The sequence below is a fragment of the Palaemon carinicauda genome, chromosome 15 (assembly GCF_036898095.1).
Source record: "Palaemon carinicauda isolate YSFRI2023 chromosome 15, ASM3689809v2, whole genome shotgun sequence".
NCBI lineage: Eukaryota > Metazoa > Arthropoda > Malacostraca > Decapoda > Palaemonidae > Palaemon > Palaemon carinicauda.
The window spans coordinates 55,451,617-55,471,300 of NC_090739.1; the positions used below are offsets into that span (position 1 = coordinate 55,451,617).

Sequence of the window (19,684 nt, forward strand, 5' to 3'; positions counted from 1 at the left end):
ACGGGATTCCACCATCCGCCAATATGATTCTGCGGTTAAAAAGTTGGCTAAATTTCTGATAGACTCAGACGTACACTGTATGAACTTGAACCTTACAGTCACTTTCTTTAGAACTTTATTAGAATCAGGTCTGGCTGCCAATACTATCACCACTATTAAATCTGCTTTGAAAAAGATCTTCCTAGTGGGTTTTAACATAGACTTAACCGACTCTTTGTTAGCTTCAATTCCGAAAGCCTGTGCCAGACTGAAACCGGTTACTCGTCCTACCCCGGTTACCTGGTTCCTTAATGATGTGCTCAAATTGGCTTCTGATACCATTAACAGTTCTTGTGATTATATTCCCCTTCTCAGGAAAACACTTTTCCTTGTGAGTTTGGCTTCCGGGGCAAGAATTTCTGAACTGGCAGCTTTGTCAAGAGACCCGGGTCATATTGAGTTCCTTCCTTCGGGAGAGGTCCTTCTTTCACCTAACAAATTCTTTTTAGCTAAGAACGAAGACCCTCAGAACAGATGGTCCTCCTGGAAAATTGTTCCCCTCACGCAAGATCCGTCTCTGTGCCCTGTTACAACTCTTAAGTCTTATTTATCCCGGACCTCCTCTAACTCCTCCGGGCCTCTATTCGTTAGAGATCAAGGCGGTACCATTACCATTAAAGGGATCAGGCAACAAATTTTGTATTTTATTAAACAAGCTAGCCCTGACTCTTTTCCTCTGGCACATGATATTAGAGCAGTTGCTACTTCGGTGAACTTTTTTCACCACATGAATTTTACGGATCTTTCTAGGTATACAGGGTGGAAGTCACCGTCAGTGTTCAAAAAACACTATCTTAAACATTTGGAAGCCCTTAAATTTCCTACAGTAGCTGCAGGGAGCGTAGTTACCCCCAGGTAACTCACATGTTAATTCCTTGTCATTTTATCTCTCCCCCTTACCTGCCTCATTTATACCCTATTTGTATTCGTTGGTTTCGCACCTGATTACTATTACTCTATTTGTAAATTTTTGACTCCTGAGTATCTGTATATATCATCACTCACGGCATTATTATACCTTACCTTTTTTGTCAATTGTTCTACCAAGTGGATTTATGTTCTTTTTAAGGTACCCTTATAGCTGTTTTTGGCACTCATCTCTGATTAAAGTAACTTGTGTTTCCCTTATGTTTATGTTTTTTCCTTTATTTTGCAAGTTTGGTGACATTTCTCTTGTATATATTCACTGGCCGGCACAGGTTCAAGCCCAGAAAAGGGATTTTGACGTAGGAAAAATCTATTTCTGGGCGAGGGACCTGTGCCGCCCAGTGAACCCTCCCAGCTCCTCTCCCTTGGTGTCCCCAAACTTTGGGTGCTAAGGAGTTGGGTTCTGAGCCGATGCAGAGTTGGTGGTGCCGAGTGAGGTTGAACGGCTCTCCTCTATTGGGGTCTTTGTCGTGGATGAATCTAAATAGTGCGGGACCTCTGGATTATACGCCCAATTCCATACCGACACCATTAGGTGAGCGAGCTAGTTATCCTAGCACTCCTTCACATTTTTTCTCTGGTATATTTAGCAGTAAATTACCTAAGAATAAGTGCTAATAGGAGCTTATTCACTGGGCGGCACAGGTCCCTCGCCCAGAAATAGATTTTTCCTACGTCAAAATCCCTTTTATAGCATTTTTTTGCAAGGACGTACTGGTACGTCCATGGGGGTAAAGGGATGGGTTTTGTGAAACGTACCAGTACATCCTTTGGGGGTAAAAGGGTTAAGTACATATTGATTAGGTGTTCATGTCTTGACTGAGAGTTTGCACCATTTTCATAATTGTAAGGCTAGTAGTGGCATTTACATGCTATCAAATATTCTGGATTGCCTTTTCAAGTTTCTTGTGGAAGCTAATTTATTTAATAAGATTTATACATTGTTACATAAGGAATCTATAATTATTGTTTACTAATTTTGTTAGCATCCGTTACCTTTGCCGTTATGATGTCAAATATTTAATAATCAATCAGTCTTGATTACTAACATGATCAAACTTCCCAAATGGAGCTCTTACCTTACTAATTCCAAACTAATTCCACTGGGATTTGGGCTTGGAATACAGATACACCATCATTTTGGCTCTAGATTGCTGAATAATACATTGTAAAAACAGGGCTATTGTTCCTCATATGTAGAAGTCAAGAAAATTGTCAGGAGTGCAGCAGTTGGCCATGGGACTGATCTTTATCAGTTTTCTACCATGTCAATTCATACAACACAAGTGCTGATAACATAGATAGACCATAGCACTTGTACCATGGTCCACACTGGTACCTTTCATGATATGGGGATTATTGTTGCCTCAACATCAGGGGGCAGCCATACCCAACCACTTGTACCTAAAGAGAATATCACTAATGAGCAGATCATCACTGCAGAGCATTACTGATGCAAAGATAAGAGGCTTCATGTAATAATATGAAGCTGCTTACAGGACTAGCCAAGATGAACTTTGAGAAGGGAAATGACTTGTATATCCCTGATCCAACATCATGTTCTAACATGTTATGAAAAACATCTTTGTCATTGGAGGTATCTCACCCAAACTGAAATGGTATGGTGCAGATGATCCATAAAGGTCACCACCACAAGAAATCCTCAATCCCATTTCTACCTATGATAGACTTGCCCCCCTAATGTTCCCTCACCTATTAGCACAACACTCAGTTTTGTAGTGACCCAGGCTCAAAGATACCAGCTTTCCCCAATAATTACATTCGATCAATCATTATACTGGAAAGCGTTGCAGATTATGATGTCAGAGGAGGATTGTAAGGCTAGAAGTCAGAAGATAATTAAAACTCCATCATGCAGACTGTGCAAAAGTCTTTCAAGATGGAGAATCTCAAAAGGCAGACATAATCAAAGCAGGAGACTCGACTTGCTTAGACCCAGAAAGTTCTGTGCAAAATCTGCATCTAACTTTGTTTCTGTTCAAGTGAACAGTCTGCCTCCAACATCAGCTGCCGTGAAATTTCATGGTCTAAAAGTTCTCTATCTGATGCAAGAGTGAAAAGGTAAACATTGTGGTGGGCCATGTCCACTATGCAATTCAAATAATCATTCATTTTATATTGACTTGCATTATGTTGCTCTTATAGATATATACTGTAATACAGTAGTATAATACTTAGAAAACACAATAATCTCATTTTATCTATTACAAAGAACATAAGCAGTATGGATCCTACTAAATGGGAATGGACCTTGCAAGATAGTAAACTCATACCAGTTTTAACAGTCAAAGCTCCCGCCCCCAACTCACTTCTTAAACTCATAGGATGCCGCTGTAGTAGAGGGTGCAATATAAGAGTTTATCCTTGTCGCAAGTATGGACTAACCATATGTGGAGAGTGCAAGTGGACATCATGCTTAAATTCTCCACATATTGATGAGTTAGAAGTGTAAGAATAAACTCAAATATATATAAAGATTGAAAAGTTTATCACCGATTATTTCTCGTATATGCTTTAAATTCATCGGGCTGTTTTTCTTTGAAATGTGCATAACTGACCCAAAAAGTAGGAGGAATGTTGATGGTGTGTTTAGATTAAAATGCAATCCAATTTTATGTTTTTATTGATTTCTTAAAGACTACTGTACTTGCTGATAGAATGGAAATAATCGGTCCATGCAGCTGATAAAGGTGCTTGTAAGTAGCACTGAAATGTTTAGTACAAAAATTTAAAAATAAAAGATTTTTCTCAGGGAAGATTTTATTAGATTTTTGGTCGGATGTTTTTGGGACCTTAGTGAAGGGAACTTTGAAGACAGATCTTTTGTTGCATTTTTTGCAAGGTCATATGTATATATTTCTTAGATTTCTGGGTCGACCTGTGGCGCCCGGTGAAAAGGGGTCCTTCTAATACACTTTTCTGATAAAATCTTCCAATTATACCAGAGAAAGATAAAAGCATGGAATGCAGAGGTTACTACCCTCGCGCGAGCACCTTGTGGGTGTCGTGTATAAAGCAAAGGCGCGTGAAAGCCACTATTCACAGGCTGTCTTCCATTTAGTTAATTCCTTCGTCAAAGGGATGGGCCGATACAGAGGCACCAGCCAAGCTACCAGAGCCACGCCACCCACGCCCCGACGCGAGCGCCATCTGAACAACATCCTTCTAATTTGGACTTGCTAGAGTGTGTGTATATTGTTGTGCTCTCGGCTTTTTTCACTCTTGTGGATTTATTTCGTCATGACCGTAGCTTCATCTTCACTCATTCCAATGTTAAGTACCATAGTTTGTTTTGACAGCTTTTTGTAGTACCGGGCTTTTGTCATCTACTCAGTATAGTCTGTTTTATCACTACCGTCTGGGCCCGTCCGCGTCCTCGGCGGCCATTGTTTTTTCCCTTGTCTTGCTGGGAGTTCATCTTAGTCTTGCCCGTTTGGTACTCTGTCACTTAGGTTCTTGGTTAAGTCCCTGGCCTTATGCCTTTTTGAACCATCATTATTATTATCGTTATTAATTCCCATGGTACTTTTTGCTAGCAAGTCCAATCTGCGAACAAGAATAACGTTCTAGCTTTATTATAGTTTAGTACCCGCCCCCCGAGGCGTTCGTCAGTCGACTTTTTCCCTTTAATTTAGGTTTTAGCAGACGTTATTCTTCGTTCGTAGTCTTGTATTTGATGTTACAATTTTATTATTATACGCTTATATAGTGTTGTGTGCTTATTAGGTCCTGTTTTTGTAACCACGGGAGCGAGAGATTGGGGTTCCAGTTTTCTGTTCTCAGTCACGAGTTACCCCTTTCTCTCGTTTCCTTTCTTAACCTCAGGTGGGTGAGCGGATTTCCCGTTTTCCGTTTCGTGCGTTCAACGAGTTCTCCCTCCCCCACCTCTCCCTCTACGGGTGTATGATAGCTTACGAGTTATTTAGTTTATGGTTACTATTCAATAGTTAGCGTTATCTAATAGGTCCCGAGTTCCGTCCTCTCCCCGTTACGGCTTGGGAGTAGTTCTGAACATTTTTCCACTCCGCCTTGAGTTCTACTCCGCCATGAGGGATTCTCAATGAGTTTGGAACTATTGTTATATATTGTTTAAATACAACCCTCTGGGACGGCCTTCATATTGTTTAGATACGACCCTCCGGTGGCCCAATACGCTTAACAATTATTAGCCTTGGCCTTTAGCTACGGCTTGTGTTTTATAAATTTCACAATTGAATTATTATTCACAATTGAATTATTCAGGACCTTTCATTGACCTCCGGCTTCACCGGAGATCGCCAATACGCTTAACTATTATATTAGCCTTAGCCTTTAGCTATGGCTTGTGTTTTATATTTATTTTACGGGCCTGTCACTGCTTCCCCGACCCTCAGAGGTTCGGCAGATTGCTTTAGATTATTTATTCTTGTTTCATTATTATCCCTTGTATAATGATACAGTCCCATTGCCATTGCTCCGGCTCACTCCGGTGCAGGAACTTATATATTTAATGTATTTTAATATGGAGCTCCGGCTCTCACTCACTGAATTCCCTTAAGCACGCAGGTTGCATTACACTAAGCTCTGTTAGTAGATTTTTAATCCCTTACCAGAGTCTCTAGGAACATCCAGACTTATGTCTCCTTTCTTTTACAGAAGGTCCGTTGTACTGCCCAAGGATGCCCTGCCTCGTTCAACGACCCCGTTGGGCATGACCTCTGTCGGTCACACGCGCATTGCGCCATCTCCTTTATCCGGGAACCGGGACAAGCCTCTTATATGGTTTGGTTCCCGGATTTGTGCTCGCTCTGTTACGAGTTGTCCTCAATACTCCTGAACGATGATGTAAGTGGGTTTTCCTTTTGTTCCTTGTTTATCTTTTGCAGACATTAATTTGTCCATTAATATTACATACATGGTATATTTCGGAGAGCGATCCCTCTCCTGCATCACTAATCACTACAAATCTTTCAGGCCGATGATGACTCTCTTCGGTCAGCAAGGGCTGCTCTTCGTCCTTGGGTGTCGGGCTTCGGCAGGAATGCCCCGTCTGGCGCACCCTATCTCCTCGATGGAGACATGGCCTCCCGTCTCTTCCCAGGCTCGACAACTGCAGCAGTCTCTCCGGAAGTTGCTGCCCCCTTAATTGAAGAAGTCAGAGCAACCATTTTTGCGGAGGACGAACCCCTCTTACCGCTGGATGTGGCAGATCTAGATATAGACGTAGAACCCATGGACGAGCAGGTAAGTGGTGCCGAGTTGGTGGAAACCCTTTTCTCTCCTACTCCTCCTTCTACCTCTTCCTTTCTCGGTTTTGATAAGCCTAAGGCTTCTCCTCTGGATCCCTCTGTCCCCGTACGACCCAAGGTGAAGCCGCTACGTACTTATAAGTCTTCAGCTTTGCCAGTATCAACGTCACCGGTCCCCGGACCCTCGACGGCTCCTGATGTTCATATTGCTCCACGTAAAACCGCGACTCCTAAGAAGTCCAAGTCTACCAAATCCAAGACACCACCAACGGGTGGCTTTCAGGTACCCTTCTTCCCCGTCGAACTGGTCAGGGATATCGTCAGAGAACAAATTCAACATCAGTCTGGGGCGATGACAGAGATTAAGGATATGGTGGCTTCTCTGATCCGCTCCGGAACTCAGATTCCTCCTCCTTCAGCCCCAGACGCATCGAAGCTACCTCCCTTCGATAAAAACAATCCTTGGCGGTTTGCCTTGCATGCCCCATTCTTAGATGGTTCCCTAACTCTAGAGGGCATAGGCACCCGCCCTATAGAGGACCTGGAGTTCTACCCCCCGGGGCTAGAATTCCCATTCAATGGCTTCGTACGTTTAAAGGAGCATGTATTGGTCCGAATGGACAAGGTACCGAAGGAAACAGTGATATTTCCGAAAGAGCAGGCCCAGGCTATCTGGGCCAGAACTCTATCAGAGTGGGGGTGTATTAACTCCAAGCTCACCCCACACAAAGGTGCCTACACTATTTTTACGACGGCGGCCTCCACCTCTTTGCCGCTCATAGACAAAATCACAGAGCTGACAGTACAGGCCATCAAGGAAGGCTCTTCCATGCCGGCTCTCAAGGAAACGGACCCCACCTCATTGCTTATTCCGGGTACCTCTGCAACCTGGGACGACGTGTCTTCTACCTTCACAGTGGGGAAGCTAGACCCGGACTGTGCCTCTAATCTTTTCTCTGAGAAGCTCCCCAGATTACTAGAGAGTCTTCTCAAAACTGAGTTCGAGACCCGTAATAGACTAGCTAGGTCCCTCCACTCCATCACCTCCATAGAGTCCCTAGCATCGGTTTACCCAGAGGAAACATTGTTCAGAGTCGTCACAAAGAACCTGCTGCTGTCCTACCAAATAGACCTCCATGACTTCTGGTCGGCTCGAGTTAGTTGCAGGAAGTTCGTTCTGTCTGAGGCCTCCATCAGACATGAACCGAACAGGCTGATAGCGTCCTCCTGCTGGGGTAAGAACCTCTTCCCTCAGAACGAAGTTGATAAGGTTCTTCAGGACGCGGCGAGGGCAAACCAAAATTTGCAAGTAAGGTGGGTTCTCTCGACCAAAAGAAGGATCGAATCCCAGAAACAGACGTTCTTCAAGAAGAAGCAAAGATTTACTCCTTACAAGACGGTCCGGGGTAACTCGTCAACACAGTCTTCCTCTGCTTCGACTTCTCAACAACCGGCTCTCCCTCAGCAAGTAGTCTACCTCACTGCTCCCCCTGGTACACAGCCCAACCCCACTTGGATGTCCTCTCCTGCATACAACCCTACCTACGAATCCTCCGGTTCCTTTCGTGGACACCAGAGAGGAAGCTTCAGAGGTAGAGGACAGTTCCGTCAGCGAGGCGGACCTAAAGCAAGGGGTGCTCGTGGAGGGAGGGGACCTAGGTTCACTCCCTCCCAATGATGTCTTACCGGTAGGGGGGAGACTTTATCACTTCCGAGACCATTGGGCCTTCAGTCCATGGGCTCACAGCATAATATCCAAGGGCTTGGGGTGGAAATGGTCACAGGGATCTCCTCCTCCACCAGTGACCTTCCTCCAGAGACCCACTCCCATCCTGGAAGAGTACACTACAGAGTTACTCAAGAAGAAAGCGATCAAACGGGTTCGATCCCTGAAATTCCAAGGCTGCCTGTTTACAGTCCCGAAGAAAGACTCGTCGGTGTTGAGGATAGTTCTGGACTTGTCGAAACTAAACTCTTACATCCTCTGCGACAAGTTCTGTATGCTGACTATCTCTCAGGTACGAACCTTACTTCCCCGTGGGGCCGTCACCACATCTATCAATCTTACCAACGCCTATTATCATGTCCCAGTAGCTCGAAACTTCTCTCCTTACCTAGGCTTCCGTCTCGGCAAGAAAGCCTTTGCATTCAAGGTCATGCCCTTCGGTCTCAGCATTGCCCCCAGGATATTCACGAAACTGGGAGAGACGGTGCTTGAACAACTCAGAAACCAAGGGATACAGATCATCGCCTATCTGGACGATTGGCTCATTTGGGCCCAGTCGACCCAGGAATGCAACAGAGCTACGTCGAAGGTAATTCACTTTCTCGCCAAACTGGGATTCCAAGTCAATCTCCGAAAGTCTCGCCTACAACCATCAGGCCACTTCGAATGGTTAGGCATCCGGTGGGACCTTTCAAAGCACAGGCTCTCCCTTCCTCCCAAGAAGGTAAGGGAGATAGCTTCCAAGGTCAGGAACTTTCTCAAGCACAAACAGGTGTCCAGAAGGGCTCTAGAACGCATCCTCGACCTTCTCCAATTTGCCTCACTGACCGATCTCCTATTAAAAGCCAAACTCAAAGACATCAATCGAGTTTGGAGAAAGAGAGCGACAGTACCTTTGAGAGACAAGATCTCGAAGATCCCCTCTTGTCTTAAAAATGAGACTACGACCATGGTCCGAACGGAGGAACCTCTCCAAATCGGTTCCTCTACAGTTCCCCTCTCCACAAGTGACAATTCATACCGACGCGTCTCTGAGTGGAAGGGGGGGGGTTACTCCCAACATCAGATGTTTCAGGGCTCTTGGTCGCCCGCCATGAAGCAGTTCCATATCAATGTTCTCGAAGCCATGGCAGTGTTCTTGACCCTGAAGAGAATCTCTCCTCCGAGGTCGACCCACATCAGAGTGGTCTCAGACAGCACAGCAGTAGTTCACTGCCTCAACAGAGGGGGATCCAAGTCACCCAACCTGAATCAGATCCTGGTCACTATCTTCGCCTTGGCAGCCGACAAAAACTGGTTCCTGTCAGCAACTCACCTAGCAGGAGTCCAGAATGTGATAGCAGACTCATTATCCAGGACAAAACCACTGGAATCAGAATGGTCCCTAGACATGCACTCCTTCCGGTGGATACTCAGGCTGGTTCCAGGTCTCCAGGTAGATCTATTCGCGACCCAACTCAATCACAAACTCCCCTGTTATGTGACCCCGAACCTGGACCCTCAGGCTTATGCCATGGACGCATTAACCCTGGATTGGAACCATTGGCAGAAGATCTACTTATTCCCACCAGTGAATCTTCTACTGAAAGTCTTACACAAACTCCGCTCCTTCCACGGGGCAGTGGCCTTAGTAGCACCTCACTGGCCAAAGAGCAGTTGGTTTCCTCTCCTCCTCGAGTTGAAGCTCCGTCCCTTCCGGATCCCATTCCCCAAACTGACCCAAGTGGTCCAAACTTGGACTGTGTCAGATTCCTCAAGGATAGCCAAAACCCTAACTTTGTGGATTTCATGAAGTTTGCGGCTCGAAAGGATGCGAACATCGACCCGGATAACGTCCTCTTTATAGAATCAGACAAAAGGGACTCTACGATTCGCCAGTATGATTCGGCAGTTAAGAAACTAGCAGATTTCTTAAAGAATTCAGACCATACTGTTATGAATCCTAATTTAGCCATCTCCTTCTTTAGGTCCATATTTGACAAAGGCCTAGCAGCTAGCACTATAACCACCATTAAGTCAGCTTTGAAGAAGGTCTTCCTGGTTGGGTTTAACATTAACCTGGTGGATTCTTATTTCTCATCTATTCCAAAAGCATGTGCTAGGCTTTGACCTTCGGTTCGCCCACAAAAGGTCTCTTGGTCTCTGAATGATGTCCTCAGACTTGCATCAGACACGGACAACGAATCCTGCTCCTATATCACTCTTCTTAGGAAGACTTTATTTCTAACAGCTTTGGCCTCGGGGGCTAGAATCTCAGAACTAGCAGCTCCCTCACGAAACTCGGAAAACATCGATTTCCTCCCCTCAGGTGAAGTACTTCTTTCTCCACAGCTAAAAATAAGGACCCCCAAAATAGGTGGTCCCCTTGGAAGATTATTCCTCTTCTCCAAGATACTTCTCTATGTCCAGTCACTACTCTCAGGGCCTTTTTAGCTAGGACTGCTACCCGATCGTCTGGCCCCTTGTTTATCAGAGAACAAGGAGGTACCATTTCCATTCAAGGTATTAGGCAACAGATCCTATACTTCATTAAACAAGCCAATCCGGGATCATTTCCCCATGCTCATGATATCCGGTAGCTACCTCCATCAATTATTTCCAAAATATGGATTTTGATGACCTTAAAAAGTACTCGGGTTGGAAATCTCCTATGGTCTTCAAACGCCGCTATCTAAAGAACTTACAGGCCCTTAAATACCCAACGGTTGCAGCTGGGAGCCGTATCTCTCCCCAGTGATCTCTTGTTCTTCCTTTCATCCATCTCTTTTCTTCTCCCTCCTACCCGCCACTCGCACCACGATGCCACTTCCTTGGTGGTTCGTTAGCCCTAGTTTATTACATATTAGGTTAAGATGATTTTAACTTTTAATGTGTTTACCGTAATTTAGTGTTGGGATATTCTTAGCCATGTCAGTTTTGTTGCTTGTTGTGCTCTGATACTCGGAGACTTCCTTGTTATCATGTTTGTTTAGCCTTACGCTCACTATGTCCTGTGACTAGTTTATGATTCATGCTTACTTACCTTAATATAATATATGGTTTTCCTTACATGGTGTTTTTTCTCTCCCCTCATTACTAATTATTATTGGGCTTGGAAGGCATTCTCTGGTACATTTTCACCGGCCGCCACAGGTCGACCCAGAAAAGGGATTTTGACGAAGGAAAAATCTATTTCTGGGGAGAGACCTGTGGTGCCCGGTGAAACCCTTCCCTATTCTTTTGCACGATCCCACCCTTTCCTTTCCAAGCCATCATGTCCAAATTAGAAGGATGTTGTTCAGATGGCGCTCGCGTCGGGGCGTGGGTGGCGTGGCTCTGGTAGCTTGGCTGGTGCCTCTGTATCGGCCCATCCCTTTGACGAAGGAATTAACTAAATGGAAGACAGCCTGTGAATAGTGGCTTTCACGCGCCTTTGCTTTATACACGACACCCACAAGGTGCTCGCGCGAGGGTAGTAACCTCTGCATTCCATGCTTTTATCTTTCTCTGGTATAATTGGAAGATTTTATCAGAAAAGTGTATTAGAAGGACCCCTTTTCACCGGGCGCCACAGGTCTCTCCCCAGAAATAGATTTTTCCTTCGTCAAAATCCCTTAAGTTTGCCTTAATATTTCCACATCCCAGATCAGAAAATGGATGAAAGCATTTCAGCAGAAAACATTTTTCTTTGTTCCAGTAATGTCATTTTTTGTTATTTGGATAAAACTAAAAGTAATTTGTTTCAGTTGTTTATTAGGATTCCTAATTGTGCTTTATCCAAAAATGCATTGACATTCATAGTTTCAAGTTTCATTACAGGAACTCACAAAGAAAGGCTTGAAAATGAAGTTAGTGTACTTTCTATTAATAGTGTTGCTACTTCCTGTAATTTTTGTAGAAATCTTTCTTTGGGAAGAGTTTTAGTAGCAACTCAGTGGCATACCAATTCAGTTTTCACTGGACATCATAAAGAATCCTGGTTTGCTTATGATTGCTAGGCTCTGAGCCCAGCCCCATAGTGGGTGCAGAGCTGTTGGCTAATTAATTTTTAGTTTAATTGAATTGTAACTCTTATCTATAAATCTATGGGGTTTTAATTTAATAATGAATTTGGAATCAGTCAAAAGTATCATTTAAATCAAGAACTATTAATTGTAGACAATATAGTCTGATATTATAAATATCTGTAGCTTACATAAACAATCTAGAGTCCCATATTTCAAACTGTATTTTGAGATGGTATGTTGGAAGTAATCCAGACTAGTAATCTTAACCATGGTATATTGCTTTTACTTAAAATCCTCATATCTCTTTCCTTCACTGGTGCCCAACTGACCCTACAGCAGAGTGTGGGATTCAGCAATATTAACATCAGGGAAGGTTCCTAGAAATAAATGGAAGTTTAGTAATAACATTTCTTATTTCTATACTCACCTAATGTTCATGTACTATACATACCCACCTCCTCTCACCAACTCATGGTTTCAAGAGGATAGAGATAATTTTGACTTTGAAACTGAATGGGCAAATAGAGATTGGCGCATCAGTTATGGGCTACTAACCACCTACTGCTAGAGAGTTTCAATCCTTTACTAAGAACATGTGTTTATTAAAGGGAAAAAATGGGAAAACTTTCAAAATTTTATGGGTAAATGTTGATTAAACCAAGCTTCAGTAGAAGCAATATAAACATCATTACATCAGGTGAGTATAGAAATTAGTGAAAATTTTTTTGTTATAGATATCATTCAAGGTAATTTTATATACAAAACTAGAACAGAAAATGGGGATCCTTAGTAGTTTTGTTTTGTCCTGAGGATTAAATATGCTTTATAAAGATTTAGTAAAATATTTTTATTAGTGTATTTATCTACAGTATAAAGAATGTCAGATTTGGGTTTTACTAATTTGCTTTAAATATAAGGAATATATTTTTGTTTCTATTTGTCCATATTTATTCCTGCTTATATATATCACAATAAATTGGGCTATAGTCAATTGTTTCTAGATTTATGTTAAAATTTAATTAATTACTTATTTCAGGCACAATATATCTTTTAGCAAAAGCCTACATGATATATAAGGACAAGAAATATTTAGATTCTTGTTTGAAATGTGGTGAAATCACATGGCATAAAGGTCTACTAAAAAAGGGTCCTGGTGAGTACTGATTTTTACGTATTTTTTATATTTATCTTTTTTAAATATGTATGTAATGAATGAATAAAGAAAAGAAAATGGGGTTGAGTATAACCTTGAGTAAAAAAAGAAAATACTATAGCAGACGGTTTGAGAAAGATAGTGTCCTCAACATATAATGAAAGAGGTTTCACCAATAAATGGAAGACTGAAATCTAAGATCGGCAGTAAAATAGTAACAGATGTCAGTCACAGTATTCTTAAGCTTCCTGTAAAGCAAAAGTACATTTAGCTGTCAGCAAGACGAGGCAAGTAAGCAAGGGAAAATTAGAAACAAACTTAATTGCAAATTACTGTACTAAACTGCGAAGGTAGATTCATCCACATTTTTATTTTGGAAAACATGAATATATTTTTTTCCTTGAAATCAGCATTTTTGTAAGCAAGGGTAATAATAATTAAAAGCTTAAGATAACACTGATCCATCTTGTAATCTCATGAATATAAAATGATATTTATTCATCTTGTGTCACACGTCAGCATGCAAGCTCGTGAAAATGCCCCTCTGATGGTCCAGCATTTTGTTGAAGTAGAGGGGCTTCAGAGTATCAATGGTGGTCTGGGCAATGGCAGTGGGGTGATTTATCTACCCTGGCAGGTTCAGACATACCACTAAGGCCAGGTCTGAGGGAACAAACCAAGACTGGGCCCCTATAAGCCTTCTTCTTTAGTTCAGTTTTTCTCTTCTTGCTCTATTGGGATTTAGTTGATGACCACTGTAAGAACATTGACCAAGTTCTGTATACACTTCAAATTTAGAAACCCTCACCCTCTGGAGGACCCATTGGGTGCAGAATTTGTCTGTTAGGAGTCAGGCTCCAGTGATCCTGTTCAAGTCTTTCATATTTGTGGGTAATGGGTGCTGCCAGGCATTGGAGTTGACAGTGGGATGTGTATTTACCCCCACTGACCAGTGTATGCCCACCTAAAGAGAGTCTGCCCCTCTCTAATAGTGGACTTGCCCCACTGAAACCCCTTTCCATGTTGAGCCACATGGGCTAAGAGGACTGACATCCTTTGTTAAGTGGTGTATAACTCTGGCTTGCTGTTTCTCTACCACTAATCCCTTTGATGATGTCCTGAAAAATATGGACATGAATTTCGGTACTGTCAACTCTATCTCGAATTATAATATAGTAATGGTAGAACCCTACTCATGTCATGTAAAGAGTAACTTCAAGAAAGTTTAAAAGAAGAAAGAAAGAGTAGAAAATAATGAAAACAGAAAAATATAGAAAAACGGAAGTTTTACATGGCCATTATGAAGTAGTGAACTAAAAAAATCCTAATTCTTTTGAATTGGAAAATGGAAGACATGTACATATGAATGTATACGCAAAAGCCAGTAGGAAATAATAAAAAGCTTTAGTACCAAGCGCTTTCGTGCATTTTAATACACTTCTTCTGAAGAAGTGTATTAAAATGCACGAAAGCGCTTGGTACTAAAGCTTTTTATTATTTCCTACTGGCTTTTGCGTATACCAAGTCACGTGATCCTTGTGGCAGTAAAGCAATATGAATGTATTTAGAGCAAATATGGAGATAGTATAAATATGTTTAGGTCACACAAAAGTCCTCCAGGGAAATGATAGTCTTTAAATGTAGACATTTTCCCCAATGCAAAATGAAAAATTAGAATAAATTTCAACCTTAGACGGCCATAGTGTGAAATGCTTTTTGCACCCATTTTTAACGAGGGTAATGGTTTAATATATGCTCCAGAATGACTACAAATAGATGAAAAGGAAATTGAGGATGAACTGAAAAGTAAAGGAGTAGTTAATATAGTTAGAAAGAGAAAAGGAGTTGGAGCTTTGAAGGTGAAACACATCCCTTCACCTATGCGATGTTACCATTGACAAATTTATGGCCATCTAAGCCGAGAGCGTAAGGAAAAATTAAATGATAAGCCAGCTATTTGTGCCGACTTTGAAAATAGTCACAGTATGTACTGAAAATTCACGTTGTATTCACTGTGGGGAAGCATATCCAGCAACTTCTAAAAGTTAGCAAAATTCATTTTTGGAAAGGAATCAAGGGTATGAGAACTATTGAAATGGTTACTTTTAACGAGGCCTGTAAAAGAGCTCTTGAGAAGCAGATAAGGCCAGGGCAACCTTTTTCATTGGTTCTGAAGAAAAATTTCCCAAAATGCACTTATGAAAATAACCCCAGTTCCAATACTAAAGATATTTAAAGTAGTTTCACAAGAGGAAAATCCTATTTTAGATTCAGATCAGGAAAATTTAGAAAACTCAAAAACAGATACCTAAAGAATAGAAAGTTATTCAAAACCATCCTGATTGAAAGAAAGCTCAGACCTGCTTTAAGAACAAAATGAAATGAATCCAAAACAATCTCAATCATTAGAAAAGTAGTAAGTCTAGTAAAAATTATCATGAATAATGAATCAAGTTCATTATCAGATATTACCAACATAGAAGACGGTTCGTTACCTAAAACTGTCAAGTCATCTTAAAGATTATAAGAAAAGAGAAAGTATACAGGAAGGAAGACCACAAGGAAATTTTGATAAAGACTCAACATTAAGAACTCTTTCCACAAGAAATGCCTCAAAGGTAAAATGATTAGATAAAAATGAACCATATTTTGTACTTATGGATATGAATCTCTTGATTCTTCAATGAGATTGGCAAGGCTTAGATCTAAATATGAATATTTAAAAATACTCATCAAGGAAAATTTAACTATCACCATATCCTTAAAGGAAATAATGTTAGCCAAAACAAATTATGTCCCAAGTAAAGAAGTCCAGGAAGATGAAGGTAGACATGGTGGGAGTGCATTACTGATGTTATGAGATGTCATCCATAAAGAGATTCAACTACAAACAAATCTTAAAGCTGATATACTACAAATGCTTTTAAAAACTGGCATACACCATCTGTTCAATGTATTAGCAACCCAAATGAGTTGACCGATACCTGAAATAAAAACTTGATAATTCAATACCCCCGCTTCCTAAACCTTCTTCACTCTTAGGAGATTTTAATATGAGACATCCTAAATTGGGAGATATTATTTGTAATTCCCAAGGGTAATTTAATTTTTTTCTTTCAGTGAAGAGGATCTTGCTGTTTCGAATACTGGAGTACCGACACAATTTCACATACAAAATGGAACCCTTACCTCTTTAGATATCTCCATGCAATTATTATTTCCTTTGTTATAAGAAATCTAGAGCAAATTTTCAATGCCAAATCAAACAGGTTAAGTGTCAGTCTTAGATAAATTTTAATTCCAAAATTATTTGGAAGACTAATTTAAGGGAAGTTTGGGTAAAAATAGGGAAGATCAGTGGAAAATGCATATTGTTACCATCACCTGTAATTGCACAGGTCAAATGTTACAAAATCTAGAGGATGTTAGTGAAGCATTTGCAGATATTTTTTTTATTAATCCTGCAAAAAAATTCTACATCTATGTATTACCTACGATGCATTCAAGAAGAGAGTCACCCATTCAACTTGGGGCTGTAAGAATGGAATAATGTAATTTGGCTTTTAGTATGAAAGAACTTTTGTCAGCCTTATCTACATGTAATGTTTCAGCTCCTGGAATTGATACTATCACCTATTCAGTGATATTTACCCATAGAAACTGAATTAGTTTTTCTCAATCTCATCAATAGAATTTGAAAAGAGCTTATTCCCAAATATTTAGAGTATTGCTATCATTTTAGCCTTTTGGAAATCTAGAAACGATGGTAAAATCATGACCAACTATTACCTGATTGCATTAACATCTTGTTTACGTAAATTAATGAAAAAGATGGTAAAATTTTTATTGGTATGGGTTTTAGAACAGAAAGTACTTATTAGCTCCTCACAATATGGATTCCAAGACTTGCGATCCTCCACTGACGTTTTAGTTTAGTGAAACTCTTGCCATAAAAAAATTGCATATCCATTTTTTTTTACTTGAAGGTATACGATACTACCTAGAGACATTGTATTCTTCGAACTATTCATGAAATTGGACTAAGAGGTGAACTTCCAATGTTTGTTAGATCTTTCCTGAATAACCTCCAGTTTAAAGTAAGAGTAGGCAATATATTTTCAGCAATTCATAATCAAGAAGGTATTCCACAAGGCAGTGTCCTCAGTGTAACATTATTTGTATTACTGCATTCATAAATGGCATTACAGTATTTATGCAATCCCTCATGAAGTCATGCACACTTTTGTTGACCACTATTTGATCTCATTTCTAGCATCAGGAATTGATGTTGCCAAAAGAAAGATTCAGCTAACTATTAATCGAATAGCAGAATGGCCTGCCAAATGAGGATATAAGTTTTCATCTTTAAAAACTGTGGCTATGCATTTTTGCCACAGAAGGGGTGTTCAATCCTATCCTGACTTACACATGTATGGGAAAAGAATTACTTGCAAAGAGGAAACATTCTTTATAGGATTGCTTTTTGACAGTATAGTAAATTAACATGGGTTCCTCATATAAATTTTTTTAAAGTGAAATGTATTCAGTCTCTATATGGGTATGAAATATATACCTTAGCAACAAAAATGATATTTTAATTATAAAATAAATTTTTGAATATACTTACCCGGTGAATATATAATAGCTGCAACTCTGTTGCTCGACAGACAAAAAACAGTAAAAACTCGCCAGCGATCGCTATACAGGTTGCGGGTGTGCCCACCAGCTCCAACTGTCGGCCAGATACCACTCTCGATGTAAACAAAGACTCAATTTCTTCTCATCCCACTGCGTCTCTATTGGGGAGGAAGGGAGGGTCGTTTAATTTATATATTCACCGGGTAAGTATATTCAAAAATTTATTTTATAATTAAAATATCATTTTTAAATATTTAACTTAGCCGGTGAATATATAATAGCTGATTCACACCCAGGGTGGTGGGTAGAGACCAGTTAAATATGTTTACATCGTATAAGCTAAGAGTTTTTTATTTCATTTTGACAGTTATCAATATAACAAAACCAAAATAAATAGGTACCTGGTAAGGAAGTCGACTTAGACGATTACTCTGCCTTGTTAGTACGTCTTCCTTACGGAGCCCCGCGATCCTCTTAGGATGCTGACAGACCCCCAGGAGCTGAAGTATCAAGGGCTGCAACCCATACAACAGGACCTCATCAAACCCCTAATCTGGGCGCTCTCAAGAAATGACTTTGACCACCCGCCAAATCAACCAGGATGCGAAAGGCTTCTTAGCCTTCCGGACAACCCATAAAAACATTAAAACATTTCAAGAGACAGATTAAAAGGATATGGAATTAGGGAATTGTAGTGGTTGAGCCCTCACCCACTACTGCACTCGCTGCTACGAATGGTCCCAGTGTGTAGCAGTTCTCGTAAAGAGACTGGACATCTTTTAAGTAACATGACGCGAACACTGACTTGCTTCTCCAATAGGTTGCGTCCATGATACTTTGCAGAGATCTATTTTGCTTAAAGGCCACGGAAGTTGCTACAGCTCTAACCTCGTGCGTCTTAACCTTAAGCAAAGATCGGTCTTCCTCACTCAAGTGTGAATGAGCTTCTCGTATTAACAATCTGATAAAACATGACAAAGCATTCTTTGACATAGGCAAGGATGGTTTCTTAACCGAACACCATAACGCTTCAGATTGGCCTCGTAAAGGTTTAGTACGAGCTAAGTAGAACTTAAGAGCTCTAACAGGGCATAAGACTCTTTCTAGTTCATTGCCTACGATCTCCGATAAGCTGGGAATATTGAAAGATTTAGGCCAAGGACGAGAAGGTAGCTCATTTTTGGCTAGAAAACCAAGTTGCAGAGAACAAGTGGCTTTTTCTGACGAAAATCCGATGTTCTTGCTGAAGGCATGAATCTCACTGACTCTTTTAGTTGAGGCTAAGCATACCAGGAAAAGAGTCTTAAGAGTGAGATCTTTCAGGGAGGCTGACTGTAAAGGCTCAAACCTGTCTGACATGAGGAATCTTAGGACCACGTCTAAATTCCACCCAGGAGTAGCCAAACGACGCTCCTTAGTGGTCTCGAAAGACTTAAGGAGGTCTTGCAGATCTTTATTGTTGGAAAGATCTAAGCCTCTATGCCGGAAGACCGATGCCAACATGCTTCTGTAGCCCTTGATAGTGGGAGCTGAAAGGGATCGTCCTTTTCTCAGGTATAAGAGAAAATCAGCTATTTGGGCTACAGAGGTACTGGTCGAGGATACAGAAACTGACTTGCACCAGTCTCGGAAGACTTCCCACTTCGATTGGTAGACTCTAATGGTAGAAGCTCTCCTTGCTCTAGCAATCGCACTGGCTGCCTCCTTCGAAAAGCCTCTAGCTCTCGAGAGTCTTTCGATAGTCTGAAGGCAGTCAGACGAAGAGCGTGGAGGCTTTGGTGCACCTTCTTTACGTGTGGCTGACGTAGAAGGTCTACTCTTAGAGGAAGACTTCTGGGAACGTCTACTAACCATCGAAGTACCTCGGTGAACCATTCTCTCGCGGGCCAGAGGGGAGCAACTAACGTCAACCTTGTCCCTTCGTGAGAGGCGAACTTCTGCAGTACCTTGTTGACAATCTTGAATG

General features: G+C 41.2%; 1 protein-coding gene across 1 annotated transcript in view; it reads left to right on the top strand.

Annotated features, from left to right (window-relative positions):
• LOC137654611 (lanC-like protein 3) overlaps positions 1 to 19,684 on the top strand; it is a 459,881-nt gene that overhangs the window by 391,794 nt on the left and 48,403 nt on the right. The window contains exon 6 of the mRNA XM_068388402.1: positions 12,964 to 13,080. Within this exon, the coding sequence (XP_068244503.1) occupies positions 12,964 to 13,080 (117 nt within the window). The remainder of the gene's footprint in view (positions 1 to 12,963; positions 13,081 to 19,684) is intronic.